Source organism: Artemia sp. Qi Xiang Cuo, chromosome 3 (assembly GCF_049724085.1).
Source record: "Artemia sp. Qi Xiang Cuo chromosome 3, ASM4972408v1, whole genome shotgun sequence".
Classification (NCBI taxonomy): Eukaryota; Metazoa; Arthropoda; class Branchiopoda; order Anostraca; family Artemiidae; genus Artemia; species Artemia sp. Qi Xiang Cuo.
Window position 1 is genome coordinate 80,738,350 of NC_142796.1, and position 15,750 is coordinate 80,754,099.

Here is a 15,750-nt window from a genome sequence, read left to right on the forward strand (position 1 = left end):
TAAGATGATGAGTAAGAAATTTAATTAATTAGAGGGGTTTAATTAAATTTTTCCTTAAATCACTTCCAGCATCTGCATATTATTTTCCAAGTGCTGATTTTTTTTTACTCCTTTTAGTATTGTATCTAATTCTTCCTCGCAAAATAAATCTTCCTTCACTTTCAAAATATCACAAAACTTTTTAATTCTTTCGTATATTATTTCCTGTAACTTTATAACGAATGTTCTGCCCATCTCTCTTTAACTTCTTCTTTATTACTGATTGTGGCACAATTCCTATCTTTAACTGAGACAAGTGCAGATTGACTATTCCCTCTCAATTTTTTAACATACCTATTATATGCCATATATTTCCTATTATTGTATTCGAAGTTGTGCCCTCGTGAAATGTATGTCCACGTAAATGTCTTATACATGCATATTATATTTACCAGTACTGCCGCATCTTGACTAGTTCTGGTACTGGACACAGGCATGCACGGAGGAATTATTTTTACGGGAGGGATGGGCAATAATAGGATTTCACGGTGTGGCCAAATAATTAAAAACACTGATAATTTAAGCAGAAAATTCAAGAAAATTGGGAATTCGGGAAGGGGGGGGGGTAAGCCCCTCTCCCCCCCCCCCTTCTGCGTACATTCCTTACTGGGTGCAACGGCTAGGGCACCCTGCCTTCGAGTATCTTACTCAATGAAGTCAACATTAATCTTTCGTGAATGTTTGGGAGCCAAACATCCATGTCCTTCGTAAGAGGGGGTCCTGTTATTGAAGAAAACACAAGGTCAAAAGTCTAACCAACCACGATAATATTTATTTATTTAGAAAAAAACCCACAAAACGAGAAAAACTATTGCTTAATCAGCGGCATAAAGTTGAATCAACGAACTTTCGGACGCTTTATGTTTTGTAATGGGGCACTGTGGATTTCGGCGTAGATAATCACGAATGCAGGTATAGCAGAAAACATACCTAAAACAGAAATTAGTCTTTTCCAAATATGTACATGTGGAGATTAATGAACTATAAGCTACTTTTTTGTCTAAATTTTACGCATTCAGCAATGCCTAGCTAAACTACGAGTTTAGAAATTCATTAGAATTTCTCATTTGAGAAATTCAGAACATCGCAGATTAACAAATAAAACTAAATATTTCAAGATGATATGACTCAAATTAACATATTAATCTAAATTTGCTATTCCGATTCTCCGAGAACTCGAAAACTCTAATAGCATAGCTCATTGGCATAACTACGGGGGGGGGAATTAAATTCCCTTTACACTTCTAATTCAACATTGTATGGCAATATCGAATTTGCAATCGTAAATTTTGCACCACCCACAACTTCTGTGTAATGAGTTTTTTGTTCTTTTCCGCAAAATTTGGGTGTTTATTATTTTTACGAATTAAGCAATTTAAATGTTCAAGAGACTTTTCCAATGTAATTTAATATACTAAAGTTGCAAAGCTTTTCTAGCACATATTCACGATTAATTCGGGTAATATCCCCCTCCCGCTCCCTGAAACTTATTTATACCATTTACTTAGTTACACCCATAAGGACAAAAGAGGAATTCCCCCATAATACTTTGAGCACACTCCTTTATTTCTCCTTCAAACAACACAATTGCACATGTGTCGGATTAACTTTAACACACTAATATACAAAGGACAAACTTATCACCTGACTGGACAATTCCGTACCAGGAGCCTCTAGAATAACCTTTCCCGAAATCCTATCTGACACATACTGGAATGGCACTTGGCCAATGGCATGCTGGAATGGCAATGGCAAGAGTTGAAACAATCAGACATTGAGTTGCATAAGAACTCAAACTCAAAGCGAAAAGAAATTGTAATGAATGAAGGAATCCAATTGGGAACGAATAGATATTTGCCAAAAATCAGAGTTTCCCTCCCCCCCAATCCCTTGACGCTTAAGTGTGATTGGCACGTACCCAAAAAGTAACTTCATCGTTGAAAATATTGCATGCAATAATTTAATTAAGCAACTGTTTTTCTGTACAACTTAATTTAAGAACAGGAAAAATGCATCTATGAAAATATTTACTGTCTTACGAAAAAAAAAAAAAAATTAAACAGCCTGCCTTTTAATCTGTGCATTATTAATCCCCCAAAAGTTTCAATAGTTTTTTGACGATTAAGATCTTTGAATAACTTATATAATATGAATAACTTAAATATATATATATATATATATATATATATATATATATATATACATATATATATATACATATAAATATATATATATATATATATATATATATATATATATATATATATATATATATATATATATATATATATATATATATATATATATATGTATATATTCCCCCGAGAATGAAAGTGCTTTTCGATTCTTGTTCATTCTCAGCGATAGACAGAAAATCCCAATCTATAAGAATTTGTTACTCGTTTCTTCCTTAACCTTTTTCTCGAATGAAAGTAAAGAGCAATATTAAGATCCAAATCAACGGAACTTATCCTGCTTATAAACAGACTACCTCCCCTCTTTGGCTCTTCAAGCTAAAGTTTTACTGAAAGAGTTTCTGAGTACATCAAATATTGCTAGTCGGAAAATGCTAATGTTCCATTTACCGATTGCCTTTCAAATGAACTTATGAACTTAAAATGCCATTTTTCATAGCAATTGCACATCGACAAGCCCATCTATTCCTAAGGTATATTGGAAAATACTTTTTGTCCCATTCCATATATATATATATATATATATATATATATATATATATATATATAGTATATATATATATATATATATATATATATATATATATATATATATATATATATATATATATATATATATATATATATATATATATATATATATATATATATATATATATATATATATATATATATATATATATATATACATATATTGGATCAGACCTATCTCTCGCAAAGGGCTCAAGGGGTAACGACCCTCGAGTTAAAAATATCCAGGAAACTGACACAGCTTCGTACTGCAGTGTCGATCTTGCGCTGCGATAAGCTGTTATTCTTTTTAGCATTTTATTTGTATACCAAAGAATATTTGTCGATAACTACTAAAAGTTTCGTTGTCCCTGTTTTGGTAGAAAACGTCCTCAGGTCTATTGTTGATGTATAACAGAAAGGAAGTGTGGTGTTCACGCTTTCTTATTTGTATATATTCTTGATAAAAAGAAAAGTTACTTGAATTTCTGGAATAACAAATTAACTCCTCATAATCCTACTTCTACTGATCAGCAAAATATTTTTTTTATTTTTAACTGAAAAAGAAGAACTGTTTTTCAATGGCTCAGACAAAATAAGTCAACGTAGTGAACGGCAATGACATAAGAACTTCAAAACAGAAACCGAGTTCAAGCCCACAACAACTTGTAATACCCTATTCAGAAAATTCTGCCACCTAAGACTTCAAACTATAACATGTGCTTCAGAAGTTTAGAAAACATCATTCTTCTTCTAGAGCACCCCCCCCCCCCATATTCTCTCTGAAAACACATTCAGTAAAGAAATTCTTGCCTGAGAAAATTTTTACTGCGACCGCTTCTTTCTGGGTAATTTCAAAATATATAATTGATGGTGGGAACTTCTGATGTCCAAATATTTACTTTTGATTATTTTTAACGAGAACGAGAAACAGCACTGCCGTCCTGCTAAAAATGTTCTCTTTCGCAATAACGTTTGTGTTACCCTTATCCCTCTAATCTCCAAACCAGAATATAGCGGTTTCGAGCCTCACACGATTTTTTTTTTTTTTAACGGCACCCAATAAGCTGTTGAGCTACTCTGATAAGAGACGGAAGTTAAGCAAGGACTAAGATAAATTATTATTTAAGTATGTAGCTTTCAAATGTTTTCAGGCACAAAATACAGTTTTCACTATCTGTTTTTTTTTTCATTCCAAAACATAATTTAATTTCTAAGTACTTCTAATGTACATACGGAATTTACCTTTGAATGGTTGTCTAGTACATATTGTTTTATTTTTTAGATTTTAGTTTACTTACCCTGAAATAGGCAACAGCGTTGGAGTTTCCTGCCGTCTTTTACATAGTGGACAAAGTTTTTCTTTGAATTCGAAATTCGGGAAGTCAGGTACTGGCAAAGCCGCAATTGCAGAAAAAGGAGCTGCTCCACTTGCCATCCACCACTCAGCAAACTGCAAGCCAAAAGCTCCAAACTCTAACGTCCACTTAGTTCCTAAGGCAAGCAACGTTGGAACCACATTTAGAATCCCAGATTTCCTATGAAAACAAAAATAATCAAGACATATATATTCAACGTGTCATCTTTTGTCATTTTGTATGTTAATAGCTAACTTAAACAAAACCGGCTTCACGCTCCTTGGTCAAGTGTTGCAGCAACCTTTGGTTGGCTTCACAGACAAATGAATTCTATATTTTTTAATAATAAAAATCAACTTTTACATTCAACTTTATAATACAATAATTTTTTGTTAATAATTATTATATAATTTTTTATATTCAACATGTCATCTTCTGTCATTTTGTCTGTTAAAAAGCTAACTTAAAAAAAACTGGCTTCACGTCCCTTGGTCAAGTGTTGCAACAACCTTTGCCGGTTTCACAAAAAAAAATAATTAGGAATAGAAAATAATACAGCTTTATAAATATAAACAAACTTTTAAAATTCCTTTCCTCCAATCTACAGAGCATCCCTTCCTTCTCTCTAGACACTATTTATTATTTAACGTGTTTCAACTTTCCCTTCATCTCGTACTTTGCCCTTAATTTTCAATGGCATTACCTCAAGTGACAGGTTCCCTAATTGTTGCATAATTGGTTGAATTAAAAACAAAACACACACGTTTGTGTTTTCAGTAAAGCGCTATTGCAGACATATATTGCACAAATTGCGAAGCAATAATATTTATTTGTTTTAAGTTTCTCCTTCGCTCTTTATTTCCATGAGCAAAATTTTGTTTTTGCTTCGGAACCTTCTCAAACTTTCCCCCAAAATCAGAAATTTAAGCGAACAAAGAGTGGAAGAGGTATATTATCCTTGATGTCCTTCAGAAGTTAAAGATAAAAACTACCACTGTTTTGAAATACTGTCATATATGACCTATATAGAATGTGTAGTTAATGTAATTTACACAAATTCATGTCCTTATTATTGCAGCTTTTGCTGCTACATTACTGCAAAATTTTAGGTATTCCATAAGAAAGTATTTCATTAGTTTTGCATCCTGAACTCATTTTAGGAGAACTCGAATCGTTTGGCAAAAAAGGGTAAAAAACGAAAAACAGAAGTGACCGAAAAAGCCAAGATCCCACACTCCTCGGTAAAATTTAGTTTCTTCAAGCATCAACAGAAACATGGTCAGTTTTCTTTAGCACATCTTTGCCTTTATGGTACTATACGGCTCATTTTTCCGTTTTCACTGTCATTTTCACTAGATTTGGGAAAATTGGCTCCAACTTTGATCCTCCCACCACCAGGGTTTTGACGAAATTACGCCACTGCTTAATGACCTTTATTCACAAGCTGGGAAGGGAATTCCAAATCACATATAAAACTTTATTATTGTACTGTATCAGATTAACGACACTTCTTGATGACTTAGGTCCCTGCGTTGGAACTTTATTATCTTTGCGCAATCAATTCAAATTTTGATTTGAACCAGAACCAGAAATGGTTGCGTTGAACAAAAAAGGAGCTAAAAAAGGAGGGATTATAAACCTCTAGTTATTGGTTTTCGTCCACGTAGTTTTGCATTGTACCCTTTTCATGTTACTCTAAAAATCGAAACAAAAATACTATTTTTGGTACCGTATGGCAATTTATGGCAGAGTTAGATTTGCAAAGAGCATATAGATTTGCAGATTTGCAAAGAGCATATAGATAGATTTGCAAAGAGCATAGATTTGCAAAGAGCATATAGATATGATCAAGAGCTTTAAAATGAACCGTTAAGCATCTCTCTACGACGTTGCATTAGCCTGTCACATCTGCTTGTCAGCCCACGATTTATGAAAATTACAAGGGGATTCAGAGGGAGAGTATACAAGATGAAAAATTTTAAAACTAAAGTCTAAGGTTTTCGACCATGAACATTATGACATCCTTTTCATGCTTACTAGCATTTCCAATCCAGATACGGTACCAAAAATTTTCTTTTGGGTAGAACCGTTTTCATTCTTCTCAGACTTTCAATTCCAGAAATGGAACCCAAACCCAAAGGTACACTTTTTGGGTATCATAAGACGCTTTATAATGGCATTGTCAAGTCAAATTTATAAAAAGAATTAGCCAATTCCATGCCTGGAATAAACAAATTGAAAATCATTGCACTTTCTCAGTTCAAAAGTTGCGGCATGACAACCTTTCCTTCTAAAAGTTGAAGGTGGAAGAGGTAGTGGTATTGAAGCGAGAATTGCCACAAACTAGTTCTCAATATCACGAAGATTGAAAATCCTTATGTTATTCCTTTTTAAAAAGCATGCCAAATGGCTTCCGATCGTCTTAGAAATCTGGATTGCAGGGGGCAACACAAATGGTTTTGAAGGATCAAGATCCCAATTTATGCCACCATTCACAGGGATTGGCAATTCTTACGTGATTCTGCACTAAATAAGGTGAATCACATCTAACTTTCTGTTAAAAAGTTGTCGAGGAGACTGTTGGGGGGCCAATGGCCTTTTCTATGCCTCAAATCATACAGATTGAAAATAATTGCATGTTCTCCACGAAAAAAAAAACATACTTGAAGTTGGAGATAGAAGGGGCAGGGAGTGCGAAGGGGCATGGGTCGGTCCTCTATTCGTACAAATTAATAATTTAGGCATGATAATCGTTCAAAAAAAGGTGCAGCATGTTCTACGACTTCTTTGTGCATTGCGTCAGTCTTAGCTCGTTCTTTCTGACTTTTCTCCGACTTAGCAGTATTTCTGAATTTGTTTGGCACTCTTTCCGACTTTCCAACTTTTCTACGGTATGTACCAAAAAAAGAAGATATCAGCCCTTCGAAATTTTCAAAATAGGGTATCTCATGGACGAATTCCCGTACAAAAACTAATGTAATAAACATTCATCAGCTGCTCAAGAGTATCAACCAGCATTAAAAGAAAATTGTGTCTCTCTTAATTCAAAAATAGATTTTCTTTTGGTTGGACGACTATCTAATATCGTTACAAAATAAAAAACAAGCGACAGGAAACCCTCAATCTGTTTATAAACGAAAGTTATTCAGCTTTAGGAGGCAAATCTGATATATTTTCTCTGTCTTTGTCCAAACGAAGGAGATGAAACCACAAACCGAACATAATCACAAACCAAATGGCTTGTAAAAGATGACAGCACTGTCGAACCAATGGGAAAAGGCTCCTTTCGAACATCTAAGCCTTTCTTTTTATTATTCTATGAAAAACATTTTTTCAACGGGACAGGGAACCGTTGCAGATTTTTAAGAGTTTTAGATTTTAATCCAACTTCGTTTTTACAAAGCGTGCTGCTACCTTGAATGGATCTTTCCATTCAAAAGCAGAAACACGGCTGGACGAATCAAAAATTCTTGGCAGAATAACTTCAGATAGTTCTCTCCAACGCTGGCTACAAGACCCTTCAGATCACACACTATTGGCTACGCCTCAAAGACAGGCAAAACTATTCTTTTTGGCCCAGGCCAGAATAGTATGCAGTTTTCCAACATGTATTATAATCATCAATCCGGCCGGAGGTCACACTTTTCGGAAAATCACAGAGGTTAGACCTTTGTCACTTTCTCGCAATAAACTGAAATCAAAGACTGAATCAGAATGAGAACGGAATCAGAAGTGAAATAAAAAAAAAACAAAACGAACAAAAACGAGGTGTTTTTAATTTTTAAAACCTTGGCCGCAGTTCTGTCGTCTTCGGCAATTCATGATGTGTTATGGGACCTTTCTTTATAATAGTTAAACCAAAACAAAGCCAAATCTATCGAGTTGTTCAATCCATTTCCTTTTCTTCTATCTTAAATTGTTCCCAAGATTTCCTAAATGCACGACATTCTATTTTATTGCTTAGAGGAATAGTTGGAAATTGCAGCTTTGGCATCAAAATTCGTATTGTCACATATTCGATGCTTAAGAAAAGCTTCCCGTTACAAGAAATTTCTCCCCAATTATAATAGCACAAAAATATATAAATATATATATATATAAAGCACGTTTTGATACAAGAAAAAATTTTTCCTTAAAATATTATTAGACTTTTTTTTGGTATGTTGGGGGGATCACTGACAGGTAAGAGCATAAAGCCCTTAAATACTCAAACGACAAAATAATAGGGTTGCAGGTTTAAAGGAGACCCGAGACGGTCAATCATTTTGATCAAAAGCTACCGTCAATCGATTAATTCAAGCATGATTGACCGTCTAGAAATGTGCTGGGCGCTTGAGTCACGCGTTGACGGTGATTGATAGAAAGTTTGAATGACTCAAGCGGTTGATGAGGGTGATTGACCATCTAGACTAGTATATCTACCCAAGAAGGCTGTTTTCCCAGCCCTATAGAAACAAGCTTACCGCCTGGCAGTTCGTTCATGGAACCAACTGGCAATTAAAATCAAAGAAAAAAACATGACCAATCATTCTCAACAATGATTAGGAGATTTATTCGTATTTAAAACCTAAAACGTCACGATATCTTGAACGGCAATTTCGAAATAGTGTCTAATAGCATAATTTACATTGAGATAAAAGATCCTTTGAAAATTAAGTTTTCTTTCAATTCATGCAAATCACAAACAGTAATATTTTCTAATCAGTTTATAGTTTTTTTTCTTTTCTCTTTACTTCTTCGAAGGTTATGCTATGGTACTTCACAAGCACGGAAAGGATAGTTGGAATTCCGCCAGGATGTTGGTACGAAAAACGTCCCTCAGGAAACTTTAGGGAAAGGGCTTCATGTTAGTGACTACAATATTCTAACAACAAGCCAGATTGAAATAATCTTACATATGTTACTTGAGAAACACTCTTTCTAACTCAGAGTCCAGACAACCCGAGGAGAAACAGGAAATAGTCAACTTTCATGCAACTTTTTTTTTGTAAATTTCAGAGTGGGTCCAGTGATGTCGACCGCGTCCTGATAAAAAGACGTTTTGAAGGAAAATGCCGTTTCATTTATGCCGGATTATGTTTATTGAAATGCCAATAAAAATCCAGCAACAGTGAGATAAGAAATGTAAACAAGCTTTTATAGGACTAAAGTTCAAGCCATTAATTCTGATATTCTGACTCTTATATTCTGAACTCTTTTAGTTTTTAATTACATTCTCTATAGAATCATCACCTCATTTTACGACATAAATTTTATACTTCTTTGGGATAGGTGCCCTGTACCGTACATGCAAGACACCAAAAACTGGTGACTTGAACTAGCATGGAAACAACGCATTTAGGTTTAGAGAAATACCACCATACAAACAATTCAAAGATAAACTATTGAAATTGCCTTTAAGCTAATTTGGCCGAATTATTATAGTCAACCATTTGGAAATTTGTCATCAGAATTATAAATGACAATGAGAAAGCAAAATTCCAGTACACTTTTTGCCGAATACAAATTGGAGAGACTGCGACCCGCACGCAGAACAATATTTTATATAAGAGGTTTTACTGTATAAAAAAGAGTTCAAACAAACCTTTGTCATGACTCCAAATGAGTCCACCTTTGCATATTCTAATAGTGGAATACCTGGATTTTAGGATCTTAAGCCATCTTTCCGTTTATCTTCGCGTTATGAACTTTCAAAATTTCAAAGAACTTTCAATGCCACTACTAGAACAACAGTTTAACAAGTAAAAAAATGAATAGTATTAGCAAGGAAAGTATTGGCAACAGGAAAGTGTTTTGCACTTCTGACTCGACAGTTGGACTAATATCGAATGCATCGCGAACTGCCCCGAGCAAACGAAAATAATATACACAGGAGAAGAGAGGCATACTCGAAGGTATATTGCTGATGAGGTCATTGCAGCCGTTCATGATATTGGCGAACATGAAGTGTTAGGTATTGTAACATACAATGCTTCAAATAAGAAAGCAGCTAGGCAGCTTATTACTAATGCATTCAGCTATATCAAAACAGTTATGGCAACTCATTCGTTGACAGTATCATTTATCAGAATTTAGAAGGACAAAGAAGGGAAGGTGATGCAACTGAAGTTAGCAGGAGAGACAAGGTAGGGATCAGTCGTTCAGTATTTAATCAGTATACTGTTTACTAATTTTGTACTCCAGATTAAGGCTCTTGATTCCGACCACCCCTATATCCCACAATCAAGCATGCTCTGTTGGAAAGCGACGTCTTCTTGAAGAAGGGACAAATGATTCCAGACCTACTTACCACGTTTGTTTGTTTCGTTATCAAGCTTGAGTATAATACTCTTAGAATTGATGAAGTGGCCCAAGCTTTTATAAACATAAAGAATCATTTTCAAGACACCATGAGCTATTTGCATCTATTACGCATTGAAGAAGTGACTGCCAAATAAATTATAATAAGCAAAAAAGAATTCTGCGTCAAACCTGTTTACTTAGCTACCTATGTAGTCAATCCTCTACGCTTAAACAGAAAAAGTGATGTCAGTATCACCAAGCAAACCGCTGTCAAAGAGTAGACACAAGGGCGTATCCAGGATTTTTATTCCAAGGGGGGGGGGCAAAAAGAACTAAAAAAAGCATCCAAAATGTATTTACATGCATTTTTGTTACGTTTTTACGAGTCGAACAAACAATAATTTTTGAAGGGGAAGGGTCAAACCCCGTAATCCATGCCCCCTGGATACAGCCTTGATTAGACATCCTCATTTGCAGAGGTACAGAATCGAAAAAGAAGCAAGCATTAGGAAGTTAGTAAAATTACCAGGCAAAGGAAGAAGAACATTTATCAAGGCACTTTCTTTGAAAATAATAGAAAAAACAAGTACCCATGTATAGCGGACTGGTGTGGACAATAGTAGTATTTTGGTAAAGACTGCTAGTTGTATTCTGAGTCTTCTAACCTCTTTCACTGCAACAGAAATATCGTTCAAGGTTTAATATTATGTCCACTCTAAGAAGAAGCACATACAACAGCTCGTGTGGGACCTGCCATTCACAACGCACAATCACAAGCTACTTGACCAAAAAAGAGCTTCTGCAAGTTGTGGCAAATCAACTGCTTTTGAGGCTACTGCAACGACTAGTGACATCCCAGGTGCTGACTCTTCGACCTGAACTGAATCGACAGAAGAAGAAGTTTTTGAGCGTAATAATGGCCATGATGCCACTACTGATGTGTAATTTTTTTCCTGCTTCTTTTTTTTTGTAGCAGACCTTAATAAAACCAAAATTTTGGCTGGTATTTATTCATGCAATTAATACAACATAATTGCTCTTCAGGAACAACCCCTGAATAAACTAAGCTTTCCTTATATTTTGTTACATGATTGTCTTTGCGGATAACTGAAAAAAAAGCAGCCCTCTCTTTCTGCTACTGATTGCAAATTTTTGTTCCATTCATGCTAGAAAGGTAAAACTGGGATTAAAATGCACATTCTTTAATAGTAGAAGGCTGGAAGTGTTCTTAATATAAAGCCTGAATGGAGTTGTTCATGGTCAGTGGTTTGGGGAAGACAGAAGCAGAATTATGATCTTTACCAAGCTCCTAAGTTGTTGTCTGACACAACAGGAAGTTTATATAAACAGTAAACTCTACCTAAGTATCTTATTTTTCAAACCTCCCCCCCCCCTCCGCTTATTGATTTTTTTTCTATTGTTTAGCGAATATTCGCAATCTACGCAGTATAAAATCAAGGTATTGACCAAGGGTGGATATGAATGGAGGACCAGAGAAGGCTCAAGATCACTCCAATACCCCGCCCCTTCAACGTCCAAACTTTTAGTAGAAGGACCCTTGCTTCACTTTTTTTTAAATAAAAAAGGTGCGATTACTGTCAATCAATATGGTTTGAGGTGCAGAATGAGTCTTTGACCCATCCAAGATTCCCCCTTCCACATTTCCCCAAAAGATTTTTTGTAGAAACTTAGGCGCCTTTCCTGAAATAATACAAGAATTTTTAATTTTTGTGATTGAAAGTTCTGTAATAAAGTGCTCAATCCCACTTGAAACTTATTGGGTCAAGTAGTTTGGGCTAAAAGGATACAGCAAAGCGGTTTTAAGTTGCCTTCCGGGTTAAAGCAGTTTGGGCTAAAAGGATACAGCAAAGCGGTTTTAAGTTGCCTTCCGGGTTAAAGCAGTTTGGGCTAAAAGGATACAGCAAAGCGGTTTTAAGTTGCCTTCCGGGTTAAAGCAGTTTGGGCTAAAAGGATACAGCAAAGAGGTTTTAAGTTGCCTTCCGGGTTAAAGCAGTTTGGGCTAAAAGGATACAGCAAAGCGGTTTTAAATTGCCTTCCGGGTTAAAGCAGTTTGGGCTAAAAGGATACAGCAAAGCGGTTTTAAGTTGCCTTCCGGGTTAAAGCAGTTTGGGCTAAAAGGATACAGCAAAGCGGTTTTAAGTTGCCTTCCGGGTTAAAGCAGTTTGGGCTAAAAGGATACAGCAAAGCGGTTTTAAGTTGCCTTCCGGGTTAAAGCAGTTTGGGCTAAAAGGATACAGCAAAGCGGTTTTAAGTTGCCTTCCGGGTTAAAGCAGTTTGGGCTAAAAGGATACAGCAAAGCGGTTTTAAGTTGCCTTCCGGGTTAAAGCAGTTTGGGCTAAAAGGATACAGCAAAGCGGTTTTAAGTTGCCTTCCGGGTTAAAGTGTCTAGATTCACTTGCAGTTTTCTAATTAGGTACCTAAGACCATTGATACTAAAAACATGGCATTTTATGCCGTTGACATTTAAAGCCCAGGCGGTAAATTTTGTTGTTCAGGACTTGCTTCTCTATCAGAGAGTGACTTGCAATTAAAATTCCGAAGTCTTTTCATATTCAGGGGCAAATGGTTACATAACGGTCCTAGCAGATCTACGACTAATTCGTTTCCGGTACATTTGACTCCCCCTCTAGAAAAACAAACTTTCGTCCGAAGCGTAAAAACGTAATAAACATGCATATAAACAAACTTTTTGTGTTCTTCAAATATTGTTTTTGTTCCCATCCCCCGAAAAAAAAAATCCTGGATACGCCCTTAATCAGGTGTTTATGAGGCAATGACACAGGCAAAACATAATCAAACTATTCTTACCATCAGACACATCAAAAGCAAATAATATATGTTGTATCTTGAGGCAGACTAACTTAGCTGTAGCTCATACATGCTTCAATTTCTAAATAAACAATACAGATTGGGTTAGCTTTTATATCTTGGGACAATGCAAAAGAGCATTAACTTATAAACACGATACATTTTAGAAGTAACAACATTGACTTGGTGCGACGCAAGAGAGAATAAATTATGTCTTAAGTAGAAACAGTGCATTTGGGGACCAACTTTGAGCACTGTGCCATCGTTTTTTTAAGACAAATTCTTCTTGAGACATAACAAGAAGTACTGAGGGTTCAAAAACGTTTAGTAAATCGTATAACTGAAGACGAAGAAACAAAACCAAAGCGTAATTCCCGAAATACCTTTGTTGCTGATGCCAACCAAAGACTACTGCAACTCTTCAAGTTGTTTAAACAACGGAAATCTATTTAGTTTTAAGATTGGATGGGAGCGTGATAACATTTACATAGACAAATCATACATACATCATGACTCAGCTCGACACACCAATTTATTGTTTTCAGGACTAGCAACCTTGAGAATATCATAAATTTTATTATATTACAGTTAAACCTATTGAAGTTGTTTTTTTTTATAAACAATAACTCTCATGTCGAAAGTGCTACATCAAATATATGCAAGATTAATGACGGGGAAAACCACATAGACGTTTAATTATTTTTCTAGGAGAGAGCATGGGCGCCCCTAAGGGAACCAGCGGGGCAGGGGGGCACCAGCCCCCCCCCCTGGCTGAACGACGCTGCCTTATATTTGTATTAATTTAAAAAACACTTTTCCAACAAAATAAGTTTTTCAAAGAAAAGTAGAGCTCGATTAAGCCAAAAATGGGATAGAATAATGTCAAATAATCTTCCAAGCGTAAAACTACCATAAATCACTATTAACAAATAAATGAAACTCAAAACGAACAGAAATTAGAGTAAATAGCCGAGTCAAACTAAAAAACGAACAGAAATTAGAGTAAATAGCCGAGTCAAACTCAAAACGAGCAAAAATTAACATTACTAGGGCTGACAACCCCCATGCCTTCTCAAGACCAGAACATAATTTAGGCTTTACTAAAAAAAACAAAAAACAAATGACCCTGGATTGTCAGTTTAATATATCTATACTGATATATATTCCTTAAAGTCTTGAATTTTTTGTATTTATTTAAGCAAAAATGTGAAAAAATTTAAATGTATTTTGTTTTCAGTAAAGCACAAATTATGTTCTGGCCTTGAGAAGGCATGGGGGTTATCAGCACAACTAATAGCTGCAAATTCCAATACTACAAACTGCCTAATTTAGTGCTCAGTTTAAGACAAAGCAAGTCCATTTCCGTAATTTTCCAAATACGAACGCAAAGCCCCTGGATAGGTAAGACTCAACATTTTCGAATGAATTTTTAATTTATTTAGTACCGTAGTCGCGATACTGCAAAAGTACTCCGCTTTTAAGAGTAAGAGCTAACCAATTTGGCTCGACTTTGGTTTAACCAATACTTGACAAACACCCCTCTACGAACTCGCATGACAATTGGAGCATGCGTACCTGCACTGGCCTCAGGCGGCTTGGTTCTGCATTGAGTTATTAGTAGTAGCAGTTTATTTTTATACTGGCCCATCTAATTTACTGTTTGAAAAAAAAGAAACCTAAAACTACCAATTGATCTGTTTTTTCATTTCCCACTCGGCCATTGATTCACCAGATGCTCGGACCAAATGAACCCCAGATAGGAGAAGCGACAGCGATGGATATTTTGAGCGACTAACTGAGTACTTAAGGAGCAGGATTAATGACAAAAGCGTTGAAATGAAGTAAATCCAGGGATATAATCTGACAAGCATGACTTTGAACTTATCCTTCCAGTTCTGAAAAAAATAATAATCGTTTATTATTGTTTTATACAAAAATGTACTATATCAAATTCGTCTAATTCAGAATTTTGAAGCTAAAAGTTATCAATGCACAATGTGACTGTCAAACAAAGACGTCCTTAAAATGGTTTGTTTTTCATAATAGGGAACTAAACCGGACTAGACCCCCCCTACTTCGGCCAACTGACAAAGTGTGTCAGTAGTATATTAGTGCATAGTTGGGCAGAATAATTTATACTCCCCGGTCCCCCTTCATTCATTAGAGTATACTAAGGCTAAGTCACAGTATGGGCAAAAAGGAATGCCAGTGCACTCTTAATACGGGAATATTTTGAGTTTATCATTCAAAATTACGTTCACTACGTTCACAAGTTTACCTGCATAGAAAGTGAGAGAAAGGGGGGTAGCCCTGAAGAACAATATTTGTCCAAAGAAATTCCCTTGAAAAACGAAAAAATATTCTTTATCTTTTGATCTCAGATCCCTCTTCCTCCCTCCTCCACCTCCCTGAAATATATCTAGGAGATCCACTTTTTCCAGAGTCATTGTTTGTTCCTGGATAATTTGTTGAGACTTTAGCTTGAACGTCAGCAAATGAGTTGAAGGGGAAAGGGAGGGACTCTCGCTCATATTTAA

At 35.6% G+C, this 15,750-nt stretch overlaps 1 protein-coding gene across 1 annotated transcript in view; it reads right to left on the minus strand.

The window, feature by feature from the left end:
* Positions 1–799: 799 nt before the first annotated feature.
* Pex12 (peroxisomal biogenesis factor 12) overlaps positions 800–15,750 on the minus strand; it is a 47,164-nt gene continuing 32,213 nt past the window's right edge. The window contains exons 4-6 of the mRNA XM_089086644.1: positions 14,900–15,108; positions 4,046–4,282; positions 800–969 (exon numbers count right to left, since the gene is read on the minus strand). Of these exons, the coding sequence (XP_088942770.1) occupies positions 855–969; positions 4,046–4,282; positions 14,900–15,108 (561 nt within the window). The 3' untranslated portion in view covers positions 800–854. The remainder of the gene's footprint in view (positions 970–4,045; positions 4,283–14,899; positions 15,109–15,750) is intronic.